This window comes from Aotus nancymaae, unplaced genomic scaffold (genome assembly GCF_030222135.1).
Source record: "Aotus nancymaae isolate 86718 unplaced genomic scaffold, 86718_ANA_hifiasm-v0.15.2.pri h1tg000014l, whole genome shotgun sequence".
Lineage (NCBI taxonomy): Eukaryota > Metazoa > Chordata > Mammalia > Primates > Aotidae > Aotus > Aotus nancymaae.
In genome coordinates, this window is record NW_026988425.1 from 52776562 (window position 1) to 52802206 (window position 25645).

Below are 25645 nucleotides of genomic sequence, written 5' to 3' on the forward strand. Positions count from 1 at the left end.
ACATATATTAGAATAGATATAGAGATAGAGAAATAGATAGCTAGTTTTTGAAGTACAAGATATATCAAACCAACTTTTTTGAACAAGTTCATTCAGCATTAAGTTAAATGTAGAATATGGTAGTGGATTTTAGCATAACATCTTTCACTCAATGAGGCTATGTTTGACTTCTCCATAGATCACCTTGAATTTTCTGTTGTTTTCTCTTCTGTAAAGTACTAACGTTGTGTGGGGGTAGCTCTGAGATTTATATTGCTTTCAGTCTGATCATGAAGATTGCAAAGTGGGGTCAGTGACTGTGGTAGTTTCCTAGAGCTACTGTAACAAAGAGGCACAAACTGGGTGGCTTAACACATCAGAAATTTATTGTCTCACAGTTCTGGAGGCCGGAAGTTCTAAATTAAGGTGTCAGCAGCACCATGCTGTCTCCGAAGGCACTAGGGGAGAATCCAGTTCTTGGTAGTCCTTATCTTACAGATTCATCAGGCCAGTCTCTGCCTCTGCCTTTACATGGCTTTCTCCTCTGAGTGTTATATATCTAAAGTGTTACATGTATAACAATTAGGGCCCATTTTAATCCAAAATGACCCACACATTGGGTACAGTGTACATTGCTCAGGTGATGGTGCACCAAAATCTCAGAAATCACCACTAAAGAACTTAATTCATGTAAACAAACACCACCTGTTCCCCAAAAACCTATTGAAATAATTTTAAAAAGAAGACCTCATTTAACTTGGTTATATCTGCAAAGACCCTTTTTCTAAAGAAGATCACATTCACGGTCTGGGGTGAGGAATGCAATGTATCTCTCTGGGAGACATAATACAGCCCACAGCAGAAACTGAACTGGGGGACTTCAACACTGAATAAATTGTCTCTATTACAATTTTAAATTGCTATGCTGTCTGGTTCTTTAGAAAAATAAATGGTGGTATTATTTGAGTTACTTTTCGTTACTAATGGTTATTCCCATTCTTTCTTTCCCTTCAACTTTAAATTTTTGTAGATATATAGAGAATATGATATTCCTAATGAAATGTTCTCACTGTGTAGAATTTTAAAATGTACAAATATGGCTAGAGTAGGTAAAATAAGCTTAATATATACCTATCACAATTCCTAACTTGTAATAGGTGTTTACTAAATGTTTATTGAATGAATCGATCAATGTTAACATTAAACTATACTGAGCCTAGTCTGTCTTTAATGATTCAAAACAATTTCTTTGGGCATAAGGTAACTAGGTACGAATTAAGAGATTTCCACTTACTTAAGTGCTCAATGACTAAGTATTCTCTTTCACTTCTTTATGTCCATTTGGAAACTCATTAGGTAAAGCGGGTGTTTTTGTCTTGGATTACACTGTTCCCAGCCCCCATTTCTTTTGACTTCCCCTTTTAGGTTATCGCATATTCTTTTCTACAGCTTTATTAAGCCACTTTTGTTGATCAGTTACACCAATGTGTTTTGATTTGGTTTCTCCACCTAAAAAATTGTCTACTGTATCATATATCAGGATTATCTGTCCTTTGATCTATTTTTCTCTGTCTAGGTATTCAATAAATGTATTTTCATTGTGGCTGTATTATTTGAGTTATATTTCTTTACTAACAGTTACGCCCATTTTCCCTTTAATTAAATACAAAGAGAAATAACCACTAAAACAAAACACAAATGACAGTACAACTCATATCTTACAAATGACTATTTCCTCAATTTTAAAGCTAAGTGTTACTAATGCATGACCTCAGAAGGTTTTGAGAATATCACCATTTATTTATTTATTTATTTTAAAAAAGAAAGATTTCATCAGAAAAAAAATTATAAGGCAGAAACAAACATAAGTTTGCCAAATTCAAACCAAAAATGTTTTAGGCTACTACTTATCAAGCTGTGAATGTTTTTCATTTTAAAGTTTGTTTTTTCTTGACAGGTATTCAAGTATTTGTTAATCAAACCTGCCATTAATGCCAAAATTATCCTAAAAACATGATTGGGAAATTAAAATATTTAAGCTAACTAAAATTTTGTTTTTAAAAAAGAAGAAAATGAAAGCTATCACTCATGGAAGAAAGTTTTAATTTTTTAATCACATTTGTATCCCTCATTTTCTCTCTGAGATTTCCAGTTGTTTTTCAATCATCAGAAGCCTACATTTATGGAAAATAAGCAAGTATACCCAGTTATTAGAGCCAGCTAGGCAGAGGAACAACACAAAGCCAGGATTTTGAGCCAGCTTCCTGGGCAAATTGGGAAGAGATACTATTTTAGTTAGTTACCTGAGACTGTTCAAGTTTAATTACATTAGAGGCACTTGACATTATAAAATGTTTTTTTCTTTCAAATATAACCTTCTGTGATCATTAATAAATGTCAATTGTAATGAAGTGTTTTTCCCACTTCCTTTTCTTCCTTATATAACAGAAGAAAATGCTAATGAGTTTATAATCCTGAAATTGTTTTCAAAGCCAAAACAAAGTCAACTTGATGTCTGTGTATTAGCTTAATTTTATTCTTTATATTTGGAGAAGAAATTTTCTCATTTTATTTCTTACTATACTTTCCCTACTTAGTGCAATTTCTTATTCTCCCCGAGAGCTTTTAAGTGATAAATATTACCAATTAGATTGTGTTTCTGGGTTCAAATCAGAATGATGTTGAAGACCTTGCCCCTTGCTGTGACTTAAGTACTATCTGAAAGCTTCTATTTTTTTTTCTTGAAAGCTGGTTTTCCCCTCTCTCTTTTTTGATTTTGATACATAATGGCTATTCAACCCTGTGGTTTCTAACAGTTTCCTGTAACATTTCAATCAGAATATAATGGTAACTTGATTTCTTTTCGCTCAAAGATTAAATATGCCCACAATATGAAATTGATGTATTTCATAACACTAGAACAAGTTTCTTTACTGTCAAAATGAAATTAACATTTTATGAAAAGGGGACACCGTCACTGAAAGAGGTCAAGAAGAAAGAGAGAGATAAAGTCAGTTTTTCAACACAACATTATTCAGTGTCTGTGCTGAAAACATGCTTGACAGAAAAGGTCTGGGTCACCTTTTAGCAGTATCTGGGTAAACTGGTTGTTTTCCCCTATTGAGAAATTAGGGGGAAGCTGTCTATTGTAGTGTGGAGAAGGCAGCAGACTTGGGGTCCCAACCTGTAAAAACACCATGTAATCAATGCAAAAAAAAAAAAAAAAAAGTGTGACCAAGAGAAAAAGAAAGCCATTTCAATTTATTTTAAAATAGGCGCAAACAACAACAAAAAAAAGGTAAATTACATTTATAGATAATATGTTCTGGAAAATATGAACCCAAGCCAAATGTGGGAAAATTTTAAAATAGACTGAATAGACTGAATAGTTATAAGGGGTTCTGCTCCCCGGAAAGCTTACACATATCACAAAAGCCTCGCTTATACTTTGCATTATAAACGGTGCTTGCAAGTTTGGTTCTGGCATTTTATCCATGTTGGTCTAACTTTCTTCTTTGTTTCACAGTTGGATATACTGCTAACTGAATTAAATCCAGTGAATATATAAGAATATTCAAATAAGTTCAAGATTTGCTTCTTTCTGCATAATTTGTATATTTGTCCCTATGATATAGTTTATGACATCTTTGTTTATCCCTAGCATCTACATTTTTATTTTTAATATTTATAAAATAGTAAGCAAAGTACAATAAAATGTTCAAATAATGGCCAAGTAATTTCTATTATATAGTCATGCAATTACACAGCATTGCATATCTATTATTACGGCTTGGATGCAACTCTTTTATAAATTAGTTAGCCATTTATGTGTCTATTTATAAGTAATTTTTACTATTAGAATATTTAACTTTTTTTAGTGATTTCTTAACACCATTTTACATATTAAATATATTAACCTTTCATCTCTTTGGTCTAATGCAAATATACTTTATCAGTTTAACATTTGATGTTCTAACATTTTAATTTTACTTTTTTTATATTCAAGGAATTGACAGATTTTCGTGTGGTGATAATCTTTATTTTTTGTTTTCTGCCATTGGTACAATGTTCTGAAAGATCTTCCTCACCTGTTTTACATTATTTCTGATATTTTGAGTACTAGAATCTGTTTGCATCCTACTTTTGAAACTTTATTTTCTGTAAAATTACCAAATAAATATCTTCTAATCAGGCCAACCTTATCCCTGCTCCAAGAATAGAATATAATTGTTGGCTTCACAAAAATTCACACCCTTAGCTAATTTTCAGTTCCATTTTATACCCTACATTCTTCCAGAAGTATTCACTGATTCCCAGCCTCCTTTGATCACTCTTCTGTAGACTTTCAGGAGCCAAATAGGATATACCACACAAACTGGGAGAGAGTAGTAGGCCATCTTTAGTTTCACACTGCTGTTCATAGTGGAGTGTAAGCATCTAAGCAGGTACATACCTATGGGTAAAGAACAGCAAATTCAACATGAGCCCTTCCCAGTAGTGACCTTATGAGATGTTAGTTTTGTTTTGATGGTAAAGGGAGCTGTTCTTGTGTGCAACACATTAGTTTTCCCTCCAAGGCCTGTTAAACCTTAGGGGTAGCTGGGATGCACTCTGCACCCAAAGGAGGCATCTCTGGGATACGAGAGTCCAGATTGAAGTCAGAAAGAAGATAATATTTCTGTCCAAACTGCTAAGCATCTAAAGACTACTAGTAAAGATAAGCCAGATGCCAGTCTCCAGGGAAAGGGGCAAAGAGAGAAACTGAAAAGCATTTGTAAGTGATTCCCCAGGTCCTGAGGAGGGAATTTGAAGTAAGGAACAATTAAACTGTTATATGCTATCCCTTTTGCAAGTGTCAAACTTCTGTACTTGTAAGCTTCTATCTTTATCTTCTGTTAGCCTTGCTGTCCCACATTTCAGGAATAAAAGCTAGTACTTGCCATTTATTGACCAATTTTTGTGTGATGCTCTCTATGGGAAGCACTTTGCACGAATTACTTCATAGAACCCTAACAAGCATGCTAAATGTTAGAGGGATATGGTTTACAGAGGTTCAGTAAAGTTACTGAACTTTACTGAATGTCCACATTCCTCAGCTATCTAATGGGAGAGAAGGACCTCAAATCCAGATCTATCTGACTGAAACACACAAAGCAGGTATTTATATTCCCATCTTACAGTTAAATAAACTGAGACTGAATTGCAAGCTTCTTAAAAGCAGGGACATTTTTATAAACTTCCTTTTTGTCCCCACACTGGCTTGTACTTGGTAGATAAATGCATATGGTGGAGCTAATATACTCCTCTGATCTTAAACTATAGTAAAAGCTCAGATTTTAAATATGTCTGATCTTTCTTTTTATTTTATTTTCTGCAGTTAGATGCTGATAATGAAAGTAAACAAATATACAAGGTACTTTGAGCTGGTTCTTTACCAAAAAAAAATTTTTTTCAGAATATTGCAGAGCTGCCATATAAATATCATTAGGACACAATAAGTGGTTTAAAAGAGGTAGCAACTTATCCTAGATCACAAAGAACAGAACAGAAACAAAGACAAAAATAGAAAAAAATCCTCTGCACTTTAAAACCATCCTCCCACATTTTGACTCTGTGTTATTACAATTTACATATGTATTACCTTTCTCTTAACAGGTTGCTGTAACTATTGTTGTTTAGATCGATTTGTCTTTTGGACTTTATACTAGAATTATGAGGGGATTGCCACCTTGTCAGTTTGTCTATTCACTTAATTTTTCTAGTAGTGTTTATACCTTCAAGTATCTTCTTTTTCATATTAATAGGTTTTTTTGCAGATTGAAGAACTCCCTTTAACATTTGTAGATGGGTCTGGTGGTGGTGAATTCCTTCAGCTTTTGTTTGTCTGGGAAAGACTTCGTCTCTTTCATAGATAAAGGATATTTTTGCTGGATACAGTATTCTTGGATGGCAAATTTCTCTTTCAGCACTTTGAAAATAACAGTCCCACTCTCTTCTGGCCTTTATGGTTTTCACTGAGAAGTTGTCAGACAAATTGGAGTTCCTTTATATGTTATTTGCTTCTTTGTACTTGCTGCTTTTAGGATTCTCTATTTGTTCTTGACCTTTGAGAGTTTGACTATTATATGCCTTGGGGTAGTCTTATTTGGGTCAAATCTGTTTGATATTCCCTGACCTTGCTATACCTGGATATTTATCTATTTTTCAAGCTTTGGAAAGTTTTCTCTTATTATTTCTTTAAATAAGCTTTCTATCCCTTGTTTCTGATCAACTCTTTTGAACACCAATAATTTTTAGATTTGGTCTTTTGAAGTACAAACATAGAGTTTGGTAGAAGAAATAAGACATAGTGTTTGATAAATCTTTAGGGTGACTATAATTTATAGTAATCAATTGTATATTTTAAAGTAGATAGGAGAGAATAATTTGAATGTTTCTGCATAAAGAAAAGACAAATATTTTAAATTATGTATTTCCTGATTACACTGATTTGATCTTTATAAAATATATAAATATATTAAATTATTACATGTACCCTGAAAATATCTAAATCTATTATATATCAGTAAAAAAAAGTTATTTTTAGAAATTAGCGGAAACAAGACAAAACAAGATGAACAGCTTTACACAGCAAGTACATTTTAGACTCTATTGTGACTTTTTTGGAATTATTAATCACTTCCCAAAAATGTATTGCCTTATTTCTGAGAGATTTTTTTTTTTATTCTTAGGACACAGCAGGCCAGGAAAGATACCGGACTATCACCACAGCCTATTATCGTGGAGCCATGGGCTTTATTTTAATGTATGACATTACAAATGAAGAATCCTTCAATGCAGTACAAGATTGGTAAGTTAGAGCAAATACTCCTATTACTGATAACGATGGTTCTCCTATCAATTCTGTCCTTCTCCCCAAAGCAGTGACCATAGCACCATGTAATATATGTGTTTGCATTATACTACAGTCCTGCTTGTGCTTCATTTTAAAAAAATGCTATTTATATACAGTAACATTATTTCGGGATTGATAAGGAGTCATTTTGGTGATATTTCTGCATTTTGTTCATTTCAGTGCTTTGCATTTTGTCATCATTTCTTCCATGGAAACTAGTGCATTGCTTTTGATTTTTTTTTAAATATAAATAATGAATGGGTTGGAAGTTTACTGATCTAAAATAGGGATCTAGAAACTATGACTCATGGGCCAAATCTGGCCCACGGCTTGTTTAGTAAATCAACTTTTGTTGGAATATACCCACCTCATTACTATCTTTAACAGCTTTAACACCACCACGGCAGAGTTAAGTAGTTGCAACAGAAACCATATGGCCAGTAAAGCCTAAAATATTTTCAATTTGGCCATTTATGAAAAAGTTTGTGGACCCCTTATCCAGAAGATTTGTTAAACAGGTTGTTCAAACTAAAAAATTTTCAAAGAACTGAATCAAAGGATAAGATAAAACCAAAACCTTTTCTGACTCATAGCTGCATCAAACTATCTGAAAATATTTGTGACCCTGATGAGTGTTTACAGTGGGGATTTATTCCTATGGCTACAGTATCCTTCATTCTGTCCCACCAACACCTTGAGAGGAGACTGAAAAGCCAAGGAGAATGGTCATGAACTCAAGCAGAAGCCTAAAAAGGGCAGTTTTTCTGTGGAAAGAGCGAGAATCTAGGTGGGGCTTTGTGTGATACTAGGAGGGAAATGAAGCTCCCACTGGTGGTGACCAGGACTGACTGAAGAAATACCACACTTTAGCTGTACATATAATCACAGATTATCTTATGTAAGGAAAGCTTTGACAATGCATAGGCAAAACAAACAGCATTCTTTGTGTTCTATAATAAGACTATCCAAAATGATTTTTACATATACATCAGTTCAGTTAGGGTCAGATGCTATTGAAAATATTTCAATTTGCTTTTGTTTTTTTCTTTTCCATTTTAATTGTTCACCTAGAAGACTTCTTATTTACACACACACACACACACACACACACACACAGTTACAGTGCAAGAAGTAATACTATTGATGATAGCAACTCAAAAGAAAAATACAGGGTTATAAACTAAAAAAGACAAGTTTCAGATGTATATGAAAAAATAATTGTCTTCCACTGAGGGATACATAAGAAAGTTTAAGTAATTATTCTTTTTAGCAAACTGAGTACTGTAAAAATGCCAGTTTTTCTCAAATTATAAATTCAAAGGATCTCAAATAAATACAGCAGATTTTGTACAAAATGGAATGAAATAGAAAAATCCAGAGATAGGCACAAATCTATATGGGGATATAGTTTATGATAAAAGTAACATTCAAGTTAGTGACAAAAAGCTTGGTTCAATTAAGAGTATCATGACATCTAGTTAATTGCCACACATCGTCTGACACACAAATGGCTATGTAATATGGTAATTTTAACCTTGACTACTTCCTGTCTGAAAATACTGAGTTCCAGCACTACCAGGCCAGAAGTACTATTATAAGTTTTCCAGAAAAACAAGATCTTAAAAACATGGAAGGCCTCTGTCCAAAAGTCCTGACTCATCAATGCCTGCTGAATTAATTAAAACTTCCTCAGCCTGACTTTCAGACATACCACATAATGGTGTCACTATGTCTTCATGGTTTATCTCTTACTATTCTAGAAGCAAACTAAACCATTCATTGTGCCTGGAGCCCAGCTTAAATTTTCCAACATTTATGCTGCTTCTATTTTTTTTTCTCTGCTTTGCATGTCTCTTGCTTCAGTCTGCTATTCCACCTGCCCCAAGGCATCTAGATTTGTCAAAAACCAATAAAAGTTCCTTCTAGGAACAAACCCTTACATATTCTTTTTTTTCATCCAAAATTATATGACCAGTTGATTTATTAGGGTCTTTTAATTCATTCAACAAGCACTTATGAGTACCTACTCTTTTGACAACCAATCTGTCATACGTAGCGTTTAGTACCTATGCCAGCATTTACTACCTCAGTTGATAGATCCATCATCACCCAGTTATCTGATGTAATTATGAGCACTGTCTTTTATTTACTCCTCTTCTACAAATAGAATCTCATTGACCACCAAATACAATCATTTTGACTTTCTAAATGCTTCTCCAATCTATTGCTCTTTTTTCTTCCTATTGCCAATGTCTTAATACAAACCATTCATTTAGTAGTCTTTTATCTTGTCTCCTTATCTTCAGGTTCCACGCTCTCCAGGTCATCCATCGTATTGCCATCAGAGCTATATAAGTGAACCTTAGCACATCTCAGGCCTTAAAAATAAAACACCCAGTAATGTCTTATTATGTACAGTAGTGATTCTGGGAGCACATATTAATCACCTGTAGAGTTTTGACAACATATACAAGCCCAGGCTCTACTCTGGATCTACTAAATCAAATCTCCCATGAAATATATGGGCATATGAATTTTTCAAAGCTCCACAAGTGATTCTGAAGTCCATTTCTGGTTAAGACCATTGATTTATAATGAAATCCAAACTCTCTAACATAGTGGACAGTGAAACCTCCAGATATCTATTTCACTGACATCATCTCTTACCATTTTCTTCCATTCACTCTATGTTTCATCTAAACAGAAGTTTTCTGTTTACCTAGATTCCATCCTTTTACTACCTCTATTTCTCTGCCTGAAATACTTTCTCTGTTATCTTTAAAAAGTCTATTTACTTTTCAAGGTTATCTCAAATGTTGATTATTTTACAAAGCTTTAAAAGACATCTCTGCCCCTTTTCCTACCCCTCTCACCTTTATTCACAGTGGACAATACTATCCACACCCTCATCTCTGCATCCACACTACCCTAGCACTTTCTGCAGATAACATAAGACCTAGCAGTCACTGCTATTATTTCATTATATTTTCATTAATCATTTTCTCCACTGCAGAATATAATACAATATATGCGCTCTTTTATTTTTTCTCATTTCTTTATCTTGGTAAAATATATATAACATAAAATTTACTGTCTTAACCAGTTTTTCAGTAAACAGTTCAGTAGTATTAAATACATTCAACTATCACCACCATCCAGCTCCAGAATTCTTACCATGTTGCAAAACTTATATGTAAATGGTAACTCCCTATCACTCTCTCCCTGTACTCCCTGGCAAACACCAACCTGCTTTCTGTCTCTATGATTTTAACTACTTTATGTATCTCATATAAGTGGAATCATGCCATATTTGTCTTTTAGTGACTGGCTTATTTCACTTAACATACTGTCTTCAAGTTTCATCCATATTGTAGCACGTGAGAATGTCCTTCCATTTTATATTATTTTATTATATGTATAATAAAATATATATAACATGTTATATATAAAATAAACATATAAACACACACAATATGTTATACAACAGATGACATATATTGTGTGTATGTGTATATATGCACAATAAAATATATTTCATATTTATATATTTATATATACACATATATACTATATTAATAAAATATATATTTATATGGATGATCCAAAGTACTAAAGAGAATTACATCCTTACCTGATTTCCCAACAAAAAAATATAGAAATTACTTCAAACTGACATAGTCAGAAATTAATGGTTCTATTCTTCCTCTCAACAATAGATTTAAGGTTTTGTGTATATTGCCACTATGGCACCAATTATATTTAGCTTTTTGTTTTTCTTAAGTGTATACTTGTCTTAAGTTCCTACTACATTAGAAATTATTTGTAAGGAAAGACTGTCTTACTCATCTATATTTCCTGCTTAACATAGTAAGTAGCACAAAATAGATATTTTAAAAATTATTATTAATTGCAAAAGTTAAAAAAAAATAAAAAATCTTAAGAAATGTTTAAGGAATAAGAACAGAATTGTATAATAAGAGAAAAAAAGCCCTTTGGGGAAAAACATTCCAGTGTAGCTGCTCAAACCTGTTTTACATGTACAGTATAATTGAACAGTAGTTGTGGGTGAGGAAGCTTGCTGATATTCAGTGATGGCCTTCTACAACAGGAAATAAGGTATTCTGAAAGAAATAAACACAAAGAAAACATTCTTTAAATTACTGGTCTCCAAGTGCTGATCTTAAGGGTATAAAAAATACAGAAAAATATGTCTAGCAAAAAGCAACATTAATTAAAGCTGAATTGCAGCTAAAGTCTCAGCTACTCTTCCAAACAAAATGCACTTTGATTATACAGAAAGCAAGCAATGCTTACTGACTGTGATTTCAGCAAAATCCTAAAACTGTCTTACTATATAGGAAGAATTAAAGTTTCCTTTTAAAAAAATTTATTACACACAAATTCTAGTCTCTAAAGGAGAAGGCAAGTGTATTAGTCTGTTCTCAAGCTGGTAAGAAAGACAGCCAAGACTGGGTAATTTATCAAGGAAAGAGGTTTAATTGACTCAGTTCCACGTGGCTGGGGAGGCCTCACAGTCATGGCAGAAGGTAAAGGAAGAGCAAAAACACATCTTACATGGCAGCAGGCAAGAGAGCATGTTCAGAGGAACTGCCCTTTATAAAACCATCCAATCTCATGAGACTTATTCACTATCATAAGAACAGCATGGGGAAAAAACCCACCCCATGATTCAATTACCTCCCACCAGGTCCCTCCCATGACAGGGGGGAGTTATTCCAATTCAAGGTGAGATTTGGAAGGAGACACAGCCAAATGATAGCAGCAAGCATGGAGATTTAGAGAAAGTAGCAGCAAGCTAACAGATTATTTTGAGGAAATGGAAGCTATCTCTTTTTTGAAAACACATTGGACTGTGCTTTGAATTTTCCAGTGGAATTTTATTTCAGGAGTTAAATTATCCTCTTAAATCTGGTCAAATTCTCTAGTTCTGTCAAATTAAGACAAAATTAACCTGACTGTGAGCCTATTTAGAAATTTATCTAGAATCTATAGATTTTCAAAAAGAATGTGAGAAACTCAACACAAAAAATGCATACACTGCGGTTAATAAAATATGAGTAGAAAGTAACTCCCAAGAATCAGGATGATGGTTGTAGCTGTCATTCCCTTGAAACAGAGAAGAAAAAAGCTTTCTGTGCTAATAGGTTATTGGGACATACGGTGACTGGAAGCAGAAGTGAGAAGAAAAGGGAGCGTCAGGGAAGAGAGAAACAAACTTGGAGGGGGATGGGACTTGCAAACTGATCTTCACTCAGTATCAAGTATAACTGACCATTGATCTCACAAGAACGTCTTCAGAAGTGCCTTATGAATAACGCATCTCCAGACTGACTATCTGGTAGAGGGAAGGAAGAATTGACCCATTAGCTCTTCTCATCTATTGGTCCAATGTTCACTTCTGGGACTTTAACTCCTCCACCCTTCCCAGTTACACATACATAGGTGACTCATGGCTCAGCAACAGCAGGGAAACTTCAGTGTGGGAGGCAAGGGGTCTGTGGCACCGGCCTGAGATGAGCTGCTTTAGGCTGTGACCATGTCATGCAACACAGGTGATAGTCCTGAAGAGCCCTTGCAGAAGTGGTTAGCAGAAGGAATGAACAAGTGGCCAAGAGCCCTTTAGACAGGTGAGTCCAGGAAGACCTGAGGGGTTCCGTAAAAGGTGTCTTATAGAGAATTTTAAAGCTTATGGAAATCCAAAGGGGCAAATGGTTATTGTGCTTGAAATACAATTTGGTTATGAGATTGCTGAAAACCAAGGTAATAACCAAGACCAAAAAATATTTTAAATATATTTAATCTTTTATTTATTAAACATGATGTATTATATAGCTCTCATAGGAAAAGAGAAAAAAAAACTATTAATCTTACAGGGCAATAAGAAACTTCAAAAAAGTTTTTGTTGAATTTGAATGGAAATGCTTTTTATTTGGGGCACATTGGGTTTACGTTAACAATAGCTTTTATAACTAGTACTAAAAAGACTGAGACTCCTTTTTTTATGTCTTAAGACAGAATATGTGAGCATGTACAGTGAAGGCCTCTGTGAGTGGCTGGGCAAATATAATCCAAGCGCGTAGAGTTCTTGTTGTCTCAAGTGATCCAAGAACTGAATGGTAACCACTCAAGGGAATGAATGGATTGCATGCTACCTAGACTGTCTTCTCTAAATGTCATTTTTCTACTTTATGCCTTTGATAGGAGCTGGATAGGCAGTTTGATATATAAAGTTATGCTCTCTAAGGAATACCTCAGGTGCTTATACTCCATCCAATATTTTGGAAACCAGATGCTGACCTTATATTAATATATTTGCTCAATTCTTTCCAGTTTCTGAACTTCTTTCAGTCCCTTGAACTTCTCATACCTCTGAGTCTCTCTTCCCCTGGGTTCTGCCTTTTATAACAAGCCATTTTCCTCCAACCTTCATCCAGATCAAGCTAATTTATTCTCATCATTCAGATTTCAGCTAGATTCTCATTTCTTCTGAGAAACTTTTCATACTCCCAGAGTAGCTTCATTGCTTATGTAGTGAACTCTAGAAACAATGCTACCCAGTATATCTTACAACTTATTAAACTGCTTATTTGATTATCTTTTTTCCTGCTGGAATCTAACTTCTTCGAAGATAAAGAATATGTTTATCTTCCCCACTTTTACATCCCAGTGCCTACTCCAGTGCCTGGCACTTAGTGGCTGCTCAGTATTTATGGAATGAGTTAGTAAAACTAAATAGAAAATGCAGACCTAGTGAGGTTATCTTAATTAATGTTTTATAAAAATCACAGGGATGTTAGATGGCTATAAACAATCACACTGGAAGCTGCAATGAGGCTTACGATGTGCTTCAGACTTGTCCATGTGGTAAAAATGTGCATAATCATGGTCCTTGAGTAGGCTAATTTGCCAGATACCTATTTTTTTAAATCTGCAGTTTGTTAAGGAGAAAACTGCATAAAGCTATAGAGGCAAATGCAGCAATCTAGTGGCTCCATGGTTTTGGGAAAATGAAGGTTACTTCTTTTTTAAAAACACAGTATTCTGTGTCTGGATCCCCCTGAGGGTTTTGATTTAAGAAATAAATTAATGAATGATTTATTAAAGAGACAGGTCCTAAATAGGCTTAAGTAAATATATAGAAATACCAGGTCACTGATGAAAGCTTCACTCCTTTCGAAGTGTTTCTCAAATGGGTTGTGACCAGAGAGTTTACTGGGTCTTAATTAGAAGGTGACCTCAGGTACATGGCCAGGCTCTTCCTAGCACTGTGACTCAGGGTCTGCACACTTTACAGTACATCTGAACTTGACTTAAAATCTTCCCCATCCCCGATTTTTACATCTTTCTCTTCTAAGTATGGCATGGTCGCAGGCTGCTGTATTTCCTGTAGAGGAATATCATTGGCTTATCTCCCCTTCTCTTATTTATTTACATTCTGCTTTTTATTATACAATGAAGAACTATAAATATGGAGGTTTTTAAAAGCAAGAAATCTGGTAAGCAGATTGATATTTAAAAAAAATCAGAGGCTGAGGATAAAAGTCTAACACTATCTTCCCACTAGTTTTAAATAATTCATTTCTGTGACGTTCAGGGTACCGCTGCAGATGTGCTGAAACTAGAATGAAATTTCACCTTCAAATGTTCTCTTCTGCAATTTTTAAATTTTTCTTTCCCCTCCAAAACTACATAGTGGTCTTAAATTAAGGTGACTTCATGCTATATATGAACGTTAGCCTGCTAATAATAACTAAGATGTGAGGAGCAATTGCTAAGCTTCTGTTCAGAGCTTTCTCATCCAGCTCAAGGCTCCTATCAACTAAAAGGTTAGTTCTGTGTCACAGCTCAGAGGGGCCAGTGGTGGGATGAGAGCACAGAATTCTGCTCCCCAGACTCTCACCACCACCCCACAATGGACCTCAAGGAGTCTCTTCTTTCTCCCTGGGTGTTAATGATACATTTCTTATTGCTGGTTGGACCCAACCATAAAACATTATTTTTGTACAGATAACCCAACTTAAACTCAAGTTTATATTTAGAAGATAGAGGGCTCCTAATCCTTGGCCCCTTCAAAAACAAAAACCCAAATCACCCTGTTCTCTCCATTGTCTTTGTATCTCAGTAAATGACATCTCCATCTTTCTGGCTTATCAGGCTAAAATCTTTGGAGTTAATCTTAACTCCTCATTTTCTCAGACCGCACACCCAGTCCTTAAAAAAAATACTGCTATATCTGGGGTCTAATTTCAAAACACAATCTATTTCCATTATTTGCGGCAGTTATGCCCTATAAAGTTGCCACAGATACTGAATTAGCATATACTGAGTTCTTGCCCCAGAAGGGAATCACAGGGTTGTGTTCCTGCAAGCCTCCATCACATTTCACCAACTAATTAATACATAACTATGTTTTGTCTGAGTTTCTACTGAAATATACCTTATTTAATATATACAGTTGATTCATTAACATTGAACTCAGGACCAATTGTTCTCTTACTCATGCCTGAAAGGTGCTTGTCTAATCTTGTTTTTTCTACGTGAGGCCCATCACGGTTTTCTTATGCTCAGGAACAGCAGACAACACTTCAACACTCTACTTGAGGGCCATTTAAAACAGCAAAGTCACCTACAAAGAGCACAAAAATACGGAAAGCATGGCACTAAATACACAGTGAAATGGCACTTGTTTGCAGTGTGAGCAGGACCTTGTTCAGCCTTAGCTGGGAACATGTGTATCAGACAATTCAGATTTCTCACTGCTCAGAGCATGTCTGTAACTATCCATGAAAGCATCATGAGTGTTGATTTTGAGGTTACAGATCAATTTTAGCAAGTCGGTAATTTGCAAATTTGGAATTTGTGCATAATGAGGACAAGCTGTAGAATTATAATTCCCACCATTTTTCACCACATCTACTGCATATTCGTTTGCTAGGGTCTCTGTAGCAAAATACCACAAACTGGGTAGATTCAGCTGCAGAAATATATTATCTCACAGTTCTGAAGGCTAGAAGTCCCCAGTCAAAGTCCACAAGGTTGATTCTTTCTGAGGGCTCTGAAGAAAAATCTGTTCTGGGACTCTCTTCTAGCTTCTAGTGGCCTCCAGCAGTCCTTGGCTTGTAGAGTGCATTCTCCTTTTGCTAAGTAAAATTAGCAGGCCATACTGACTTGCCCCCTTGGGAAGCCCGGTGGGCCCCTTTCTCAGCAGGCTCCACACCTCTTGCACCCTCGTGTGTCAGCACCTAACTCTTTTGCAAGGTAAGCAGTTCTGGAGGATCCCAGCAGACTGCTAGATATTTATACATCCCTTACACCCGGTATAGCACGGCGAAGAGAACAGAAGCCCCTTATTCTTGATGTAGCTTTCCCAATCTCCAGCCAACTGGCACCGAAAGCCCAGGAAACTATTAGCTACAAATTCCTGCCTTGTGGGAGCCAGGGGCTTCTCTGGGGTTCTGCATGTGCACCTAGGCTCTTCATCATCAATTTTGGAAATGTCATGTTTCTATAGGAATTTACCATTTTAGCTAAGTTTTCAAATGTGTTAGCATGTAGCCCTTTGTAATCTGCACCCTGTCCCTCCCGCTTTCCCCCAGCTCCTGCAGCCCTGCACCATTCCTAACCGCATCCTTAACAGCAGGCAGGGCCCCGTAGTCTAGGCGTCATCTTGCTGCCTTCCTATCCAGTTTCCAGGTTTAGCTCATAGTAACCCTTCACTCATTTTAATAGTAAAAAGCACACCCTTAGGTGGAGATTTTATATGCGAATGATACGTGCGATATCTGTTCCAGCATGTAGATATTGAGCGCATTCTCCAACTGCAGATCCTCCTTTGCATACTTGACCTAACCAGTATTTTATGAATATGTACATACAGCTCCCATAAAAGGAATTCCTCTTAAGGCACTAGATGCTGCCTCTCCCTCTGAGCAGCCCGTTTGCCTCTCAGAGTGTATTATTTGGCTTTGCAATAAACCTCTTCACCTACTCTTACTTTGGACGCACTCTCAAATTCTTTTGTGTGGCGAAGTCAAGGACCTGAACCAGCCCGCCCACCAAAAACATCTTCACATTATCTTTTCTCTATATAAGTCTCTCTCTCTGTCCAAATTTCTGCTTTCTATAAGGACATAGTCAGATTGGATTGGGGCCTACCCTAATGGCCTCATCTTAACGTCTTCTGCAAAGACTCTATTTCCAAATAAGGTCCACGTTCACAGGTCCTGGTGGTTATAACGTCAACATCTTTTGGGTGGACACAACTCAACCCACAATACACTGCTGCCACCTGGTTATGCCACCATCATCTCATCAATGTTGTTGGAAGAGCCTAATTGGTCTTCCTGCATTTTAACTACTGTCCCCAGAATCTTCCCAGGACAGCAGCTGGAATGAGCTTTTAAAACTGTAAATCAGATCTTGTCACCCCTCTGCTCCAAAACTTCACAGCATGCCACCTGCCCTGGATTAATGCCAAGCCGTTACAGTAGCCTAGGAGACCCCGTACAATTTGCCACTGCTTCGCTAACTCATCTGCTGCTGCTTTCCCTCTCTACGTGCCAGTCTAGCTACACCAGCTTCTTTGCTATCCCTAGAACATTCAAAACATGCCTATATCTAAGAACATTTGCATCTGCCATCCTGCTGCCTGGAAGTTTTTTCCCCTAGATACCCTTATGGTAGCCCCCATACCTCCTTCACATCTTCACTGTCATGTCACCTTCTCAGAAAGCCTTCTCTTCTTCCCCCACCCTATTTCATATTATACCCTTCTGCAGTCCTTTCTATTCCCTTTCTCTGTTTTATGTCTTTTTCATAGCATTTATCACCCTATGAAATATATATGTAATTTACTTATTTAGTGTGTTTATTGGCTGTCTACCTAACAAGACTGCAAGCTTCTTGGGACAGGGATCTCTGCAGATCTCTTCTATGCAGGGTCATATCCTCTGTGCCTAGAACGGTCTCTGGCAGGTACTAGGTATTCCGTAAATATCTGTTGAATGAATGACTGTATGAATGACAGAATGAGAATTATATAAGTCTGGATCTTATTCACTTTGTAGCTCCATAGTCGAGCACAGGCCCAGGCACATATCCATTATGTGTTTCTACAACAAAGAAAATGACGATTGAGAGCTGGAATAGTATCAGATCATCATGACGAAAACAAACCAATGCACTCAATTCAAATCACATATGGAGGCACTGCCTGTTTTACCAAAGCTTTGCTTACATAAGACTCCTTTTCTTCCCAGTAAGATGGAGAGAAGATGTGGGTAGGACTGATAAAGAGAAAAGGAAAAAATGTGTCTTATCTTACATAGTGAGCATTGTGTCTTAAGGTTACCTGATTAGTTACTGCAGCACATTCTTTCCCTAAAACAGCATTTTATTTTTTGGATAGGGGTATATTTGCAGATAACTTAGTGCCAATGAAGTACAGCACAAATGTCAGACATCTGAAAAGAACCGAAGATGCCATGTCATCTAATGGGAAATGTCTGCTCATTTTCACGGCCTCCATTCAAAGTTTCTCTTACTGTTTTGGTTTCCAGTCGGGGTTTTCTTGTTTTTTTTTTCCCCACTCACACCTTCATTTACTGCATTTGATTCTGGCTTGTCTCAATGAATTCCCCAGGCTGAACAGTGAGAGAGAAATTAGCTCCATAAACAATGAAGATATGTGAACAACAAAAAAAGTAAAGCCTTGAATGAAATATGTCTTAGTTAAAGCATTTCAGTGAGTTTCTGTCCAGACCAAACAGACAAAGCTGGGCTTCTAGTCTGGTTTCAGAAAAGTGGGTGTGCATATGTGTGTATATGTGTGTGTATCTTGGGACATAGCAAATCGCTTGAAGCATATGTTAGCAGTTAATGTGCTGATTATGTTTACAGAAGGAGCTAAGAGAATAGAGAGAGACACTTGTCCACTTGTCTTCTATGACTTTGTGTTTTGGTCAACTCAACTGTACTTTGGCCTCACTGAACTTTGGAAGTGGTAATATTTTCATAAATATTGACGCTCAAGGGAAGGATAGAAGCTAAATTATAGTAGAAGCAGCCTTACCCAAGTCAGGCTACATAGGGAATTTAAAGATTAAATAAAAGACTTAGACTCTTGAATAAAAGGTATTATGTAAATATGATTGCTATTTGTACTGTTTCACGTGCAGTCTGAAAATATACTCCCTCGCAGTTCTTAATATGCAGTTTTGTGTTACAAGATTTACTGCAAATACCAGCATTTTCTAACATTTTTCTTGGTCTCCCTCTATTGCAATATACATACCCTCTTTTCTTTGAAATTAGTTACTTGCCTTTGAGGGTAGATTTGTCTTAAAAGGACAATAATTACACCTGTCACATAACTCCTCAGAAGAAGTTGTGATAAGAACCTATTATCCAGTCCTAGATATTCAGCTGGTCTTGGGTTGGCATTATTAATGATTGCTTTAAAGTAAATATTGTTGATTATTCTGTTTAGAAAACAGAGTTCTGGGCTTTAAAAAATAACAGTTACACTTGTGACCTACTTGAACCTTACAAGTGATGTCAGAACCATCATGAATATACTCTCCATCAAGTCTGCTTTCTAACCTCAGCCAATGTGTTCTGTACCTCATCATACATATTATTCACCCTCATTTTCTATTTGCCCAGTTGGCAAGAAATATGTACTCAGCCACTGCATTGTAAATGAGTAGAAAGGCCAAATCTTCTGAGTCTAAAATGATACAACCCGAGTCTACTCTTTACATATTTTCAAGTCTTTGACATTGTTTGCTAAATGTAGGATTCTTTTCTATAGCTGGAGAATTTTGGAGTCCTTATCTAGAATTTATCTTAGCAGTTCAGTTAATTAAGATAATTATCCTAATTATCAGTTGTGAACCAACCTCGACTATGTACCCCCTTCTTAAAAACAAACAAACAAAAAAGAGACAGCAAAGGAAACTACTGAAAGGAAAAAATTAGAAAAACAGCACAACATTAGACATGGGAGGTCACCAGAGAAGACAGGTCGTGGTATATCATGTCTGATTCCGTTCGTGTTAGACAGAGCCCATATTAAGTATCCTCACATACTGTTCCCTTTCTTGATCATCAATTTTCAAAGCAAGAATAAAAATTATAGTGTAAGTAAAACAAACTTAAAAGCACCCCAACCATACGTCACAGTGTCCATAGCCTCGATCTCATGGTCTCTACTTACAGAATAACACTTGGTTCACATTTAAAGCCTATTGTATCCTACAACTAATTTTTATTTATAAACACCAAGTGATTCTTTTTTATAGTTTTCTTCTCCACAGCATATTGAAAGCAATCATTAGTGAATGGTAGGAGAGAGATGTCACAAGGCCGGAATGTATTTTTACTTGGTTTCCAAAATTTGTTTTAACCAAATGTCCTTAGTAATTAAGACTTTTTTGGGCTTTAGGGCCCTTTGCCATTGATTTTTCTTGCCTCCTGGTTTAGGGAGCATCTCACACTTGTTAGTACCTGGTTGTTGGGTCAGTCATGCCTCCTCTAGATCAGGCGCCAGGGTCAAGCAGGCGCCGTGTGTGGGCATGGAAGAGTACAAAGCAGTTCAGGAGCCCAGAGCTAGCTACTACAAGATTTTTGCTAAGTTTTGGGCTGTTGGCAGCATCCTGGACCTCATGCCTGGGCCTGAATGAGGCTCTTTCTTAAGTGTTTTTTACAAGTTTGTGTTTTATTTATGGAGTGACTTATCCCTTCCATTCAGAGCAGCCCCACCCAGCCATCCCTTCAGCCTCTGGGCTCCTACCTCCTAAAAGCAGAGCCACCTGGTTGGTCTCCACCCTGTATTAGGAGCCCAGCCACCATGCTCACAGGTATTTTTCCTCATAAAGTTCATACCCAGTTACTTATATGAATCTTGGTTATGTCAACTTGTTCATATAGCCTATTTTGATTATAAAATAAAACATCTTGGCTGGGTGCAGTGGCTCACACTTGTAATCCCATTACTTTGGGAGGCCGACTGGGGTGGATCATGAGGTCAGGAGATGGAGACCATCCTGGCCAACACGATGAAACTCCATCTCTACTACCAAACACAAAAATTAGTTGGGTCTGGTGGCACATGCCTACAGTCCCAGCTACTCAGGAGGCTGAGGCAAGATAATCACTTGAACCTGGGAAGTGGAGGTTGCAGTGAGCTGAGATTGCACCATTGCACCCAGCCTGGGTGACAGAGTAAGACTCTGTCTCAAAAAATATATATATACCTTAACAGAAAAAAAAAAACATCAAATATATGCCTACTCAAAGTTAACCAAACTCAAGATTAAGGACACACTTCTTCACAAGACTGGCTCAATTCCGACAGCAGCTGCAAATCTGGGAGTCCCCAGGGCCACCCTCACTTCTGACCAGACCTGGGGTTTTCTATGACCACTTTTAGGTTTGATAATCCACTAGAATGACACACAGAAACCAAGAAAGCATTACAGTTATGATTACAGTTTTGTTATAACAAACATATATGAAATAGAACCAGACAAAAAGATAGATACGCAGGGCAAGATTTGGGAGTGTTCCAAAGCAGAAGCTTCCGATGTCCTCAGGGACATTACCCTAATAGCACACTGCTGCATGACAATATGCATAGGATTGACAACCAGGGAAGTTTCTCCAAGCTTTGATGTCCAGAGAAGTTTTACTAGAGGTTCATTACATAGGCATGATTGATCAAATCCTTGCTCAAATGATTGAACTCAATTTCCAATGCATCTTCTCTCTTTGGAAGTGGAATTAATGCCACCTGGCTCACAGTTCCAACCATCTCATCTTGTCTTTGGTCTTCCTGACATGACCACCTTTCATCCTGAGTCATCCCGTTAGCATAAACCATCAGGTATTCTCTAAGGGGCCTACCATGAAGAACAAAGATACTCCAATCACTTGGGAAAACACTATGGGTTTAAAGGTTACCTCTCAGGAACCAGAAACAAAGGTCAGCCAAATTATTTATCACACAATGTTTATTATGCAATAATAAACTATTTATCTATAAATAGTAATCACATACCACTTTGTCAATCCACAGTGTACATTATAAAGCACAGAAAACTATATGTTAAAAAAGGATAAGGTGGCCAGGCGCAGTGGCTCACACCTGTAATCCTAGCACTTTGGTTGGGAGGCCAAGGCAGGTGGATTACCTGAGGTCAGGAGTTCAGACCAGCCAGGCCAACATGGGAGAACCCTGTCTCTACTAAAAATGCAAAAATTAGCCGGGCATGGTGGCACATGCCTGTAATCCCAGCTACTTGGGAGGCTGAGGCAGGAGAATTGCTTGAACCTGGGAGGCAGAGGTTGCAGTGAGCTGAGATCACGCCACTGAACTCCAGCCTGGACAACAGAGCAAAACTTCGTTTCAAAAAAAAAAAAGGTTAAGTTAGAGTTTTTAATATTGTTTTCAAGTACCCTTGTATAAAACCAATGGAAAACTCTCCAGATACCCCATAAAGCCGAGTAGTAAAGCTGACAAAACATGGTGCACACCAACTGCAGCCATACCTGCCTGTCTCCCCTGGCCCTCTCAATATTTTATTGACATCTCACTTTCCCCTTGACGTTGCTTCCCTCTTTTGCCCTTATTGGCTCCCCCAGTTTTGCTGTTCAAATCAGTGGCTTCATTGCCACTGAAGTTAAACATAGTGCTAATGCCAGTATGACAGGGTAGTTTTTATATAGTCCTCATCAAAAGGCTCATGTCAAAAGTTTCTTTTTTATTAGTAAGCAATAATGCAACAAATATTTTGACCTCCTATTCTGTCCATAACCTCATCTCTGAAAATTTCTTCACTCAACTTCATGCCGTCTCTGAATTTCACGGGGCTGGTTCCTAATCATGACCTTTTTGATAGATTTGCCACCTGGTATTCAAGGAGTTAAGTATAATAAAAACTAGAGCTGCTCTCCACCCCAAACCCAGCACCTCCTAATTGCATATTAAATATTTAAGTAACTTGAAAACATAGATGCTTTGTTATCATTGAAATTATTTCCTTATCATTCTGTTTGTAATAAACTGTGAATTTTAAATATGTATATAAATATGGTAATTTATGTAAATCTTTGCCTTCATACTTTATATTGTAGAAATGAGTGCTTTCTGAATTGATAGAGCAGAGCTTTACATCCTATGACCCTATAATATGCATTGAAAAGTACCAAATATGATTTCATTTATGTAGCAGATAAGACAGCTTCTTGTAGGAAAAATTTCCTTAAGCTGGGAGGAAAATTTCTTTTTTTAATTTTTTTTTAATTCCTTCAATTTAAAACCAACAAAGATAGGGATCTGGGAGGGAATGAAAAAGGCGGAAAGAAAGGAGTCCATGTGAGAGCAGAGTTCTTAATTAAAGCTTCATTTTGAGAAGGAAAAGAGGCACCAGGCTGGGATTCTTAGTCTGGTGAGCAGAGCTCTGAATGCTTTGCAAACCCTTTACTGATGTCCCTTGCCTCAAAGTTAGACAAATCTAACAGACTCAAATACTGTGCAGCCTTGGAAATTTGACAGTGCTTAACTTTTCTCAGCCTTAATTGACCATTTAAAAATGGGAAAAGAATTCCTAACTTACAAGGTGGCCATAAGGAACAGAGGAGAAAAATCTAATGTACATGGGTAGACACTTGTTTTTTGTTTGTTTGTGTTTATTTTTTAAGATGATAGTTCTCAATTCAGATCATACATTAGAGTCCCATGGAGATCTTTTAAAGGCATATTTATCTTCTGTGCCAATTCAGTCACAATCTCTGCCATTGTGACCCCAGCATCAGAATTTTTTAAAATTATTATTATACTTTAAGTTCCGGGATACATGTGCAGAACGTGCAGGTTTGTTACATAGGTATATATGTGCCATGGTGGTTTGCTGCACCCATGAAGCCGTCATCTAAGTTTTAAGCCATGAATACATTAGGTATTTGTCCTAATGCTTTCCCTCCCCTTGCCCTCCATCCCCCAACAGGCCCTGGTGTGTAATGTTCCCCTCCCTGTGTCTATGTGTTCTCATTGTTCAACTCCCACTTATGAAGGAGAACATGTAGTGTTTGGTCTTCTGTTTCTGTGTTAGTTTGCTGAGAATGATGGTTGCTAGCTTCATCCATGTCCCTGCAGAGGACACAGTATCAGGATTTTTAAAAAATCTCTCCAAGTGATTAAAATGTGAGGTCACATTGAAAAATGAGAGCTTTCCCAAGGCAATTTTTTGGTTACATATTATTGGAATTGAACTTTCATGTAGAGTGTTAATAAACATTCTTGAAAAACACACAAATAGATCTTATATAACTTCCTAGCCTTTCATTTAGCTGGATTTTGCAGAATGATTCTTTTACGCCCTTATCTCTATGACCAATACATTAAAATTTGGACTGGATCTTAATGTGAATTGTTTGTCAGTGTGTTTTCAGAAATTTTGTGATTCAGATAGACACATGGCATAGAGTCTGTGTATGGATCAGGAATTCAAACGGAAGTGGTTGGGCCAACAGGATTCATGTAACAAGTCCTGGTCATCATCTACAAAAGCAAGACCTGCAGTGGAACCAGCTGCTTTCTGAGGCAGGGATTTCTTGTAGACCTTGTCTCAATGTGAGACAGGCTTCAACTCATGGGTTGAATCAAGTAGTGTCCCCTGGAAGAGATAACAAATGCAATGATGAGAAGTTGTTTCTGTCAAAGATTTCTCATCAGTGCTGCCTCTGCAAAGGTTCCTGGGACCTCTTGACTATCTTATTAATGGAAGTAGACAAAGAAGGACTGATATGGAGAAGGCTTCTGCATGCCTGGGATAAATATATCTGCAAATGTACAGTCATCATCACACGATTCACCAGCAGTGTATGACATCGTCAGCTAATTCAGGCTAGGACAACTTCTCATGAGCATAAGCAGCACCTGGGGAGGTTTTTTGATAAGAAACAGCAGTACATATACCCCCTTATGGCTTCATTTTTCTCTCTGATGAGATGACTACATAGAAAAGAGGCAAGGCCATAGCTTCTGAACTTTGAAAACTTCTGAATTGGCATAGGGGAATGGTCATGTTTGTAGTTTTTTCAAATACTATAATTTTTTTTTAAAAAAAACATTGGTATGAAGTCTACAGTATGCTGAAGATAGCATACAAGGTACTATTTGGTTTCTCTGGAGAACACCAACAACAAAATATTCTATTCAGCAAGGACTCTGTTTATTTGTTTGCTTGCAAATTCAAGGGTTTTTCCATGGCAATCACTGTGAAAGACCTCAAAATGATTTATATCCTGTTCTCTCAGATTTCAGTTTTTTCAGGGGAAATAAGACAGTAGTCACCAGGTCATTATCGAGGAATCAACCTTAGTCCCTAGGATTGCCTTTTTGGCCTATCTCTCAGCCCTTGCCTTTCCTCTCTCCCTTCCATGTTGCCAGGGCTTTCATGTCACCCTCTGATTTTTAAAGCCCCCGTTCCTCCAGACCAACTGTTTAGAAAGTAGACGGGGTATTATAAGCCTAGGTACCTTTCTTCATGCTGACCCAACAGACCACGAGCTGTTATTCAAATGAGTGGTGCTCCCTGCTATTTCCATTCTTCCATCAGAACAAAGGGCTCCTTTCCATACTGCTGGCCTCTATAGTCCTCCTTGTCTTCTAAAGCACACCTCAGATACATCCCACTCTTGATAATGGGAGTAAAGTCCTGGCTGAGGCCAGCCATGAGGCAAGTGTTT

At 37.0% G+C, this 25645-nt stretch overlaps 1 protein-coding gene across 2 annotated transcripts in view; it reads left to right on the forward strand.

Moving 5' to 3' along the window:
• RAB3C (RAB3C, member RAS oncogene family) overlaps nucleotides 1-25645 on the forward strand; it is a 266342-nt gene that overhangs the window by 124687 nt on the left and 116010 nt on the right. For both annotated transcript variants that reach the window (XM_012457277.3, XM_012457276.3), the window contains exon 3: nucleotides 6711-6829. In XM_012457277.3, the coding sequence (XP_012312700.2) occupies nucleotides 6711-6829 (119 nt within the window). The remainder of the gene's footprint in view (nucleotides 1-6710; nucleotides 6830-25645) is intronic.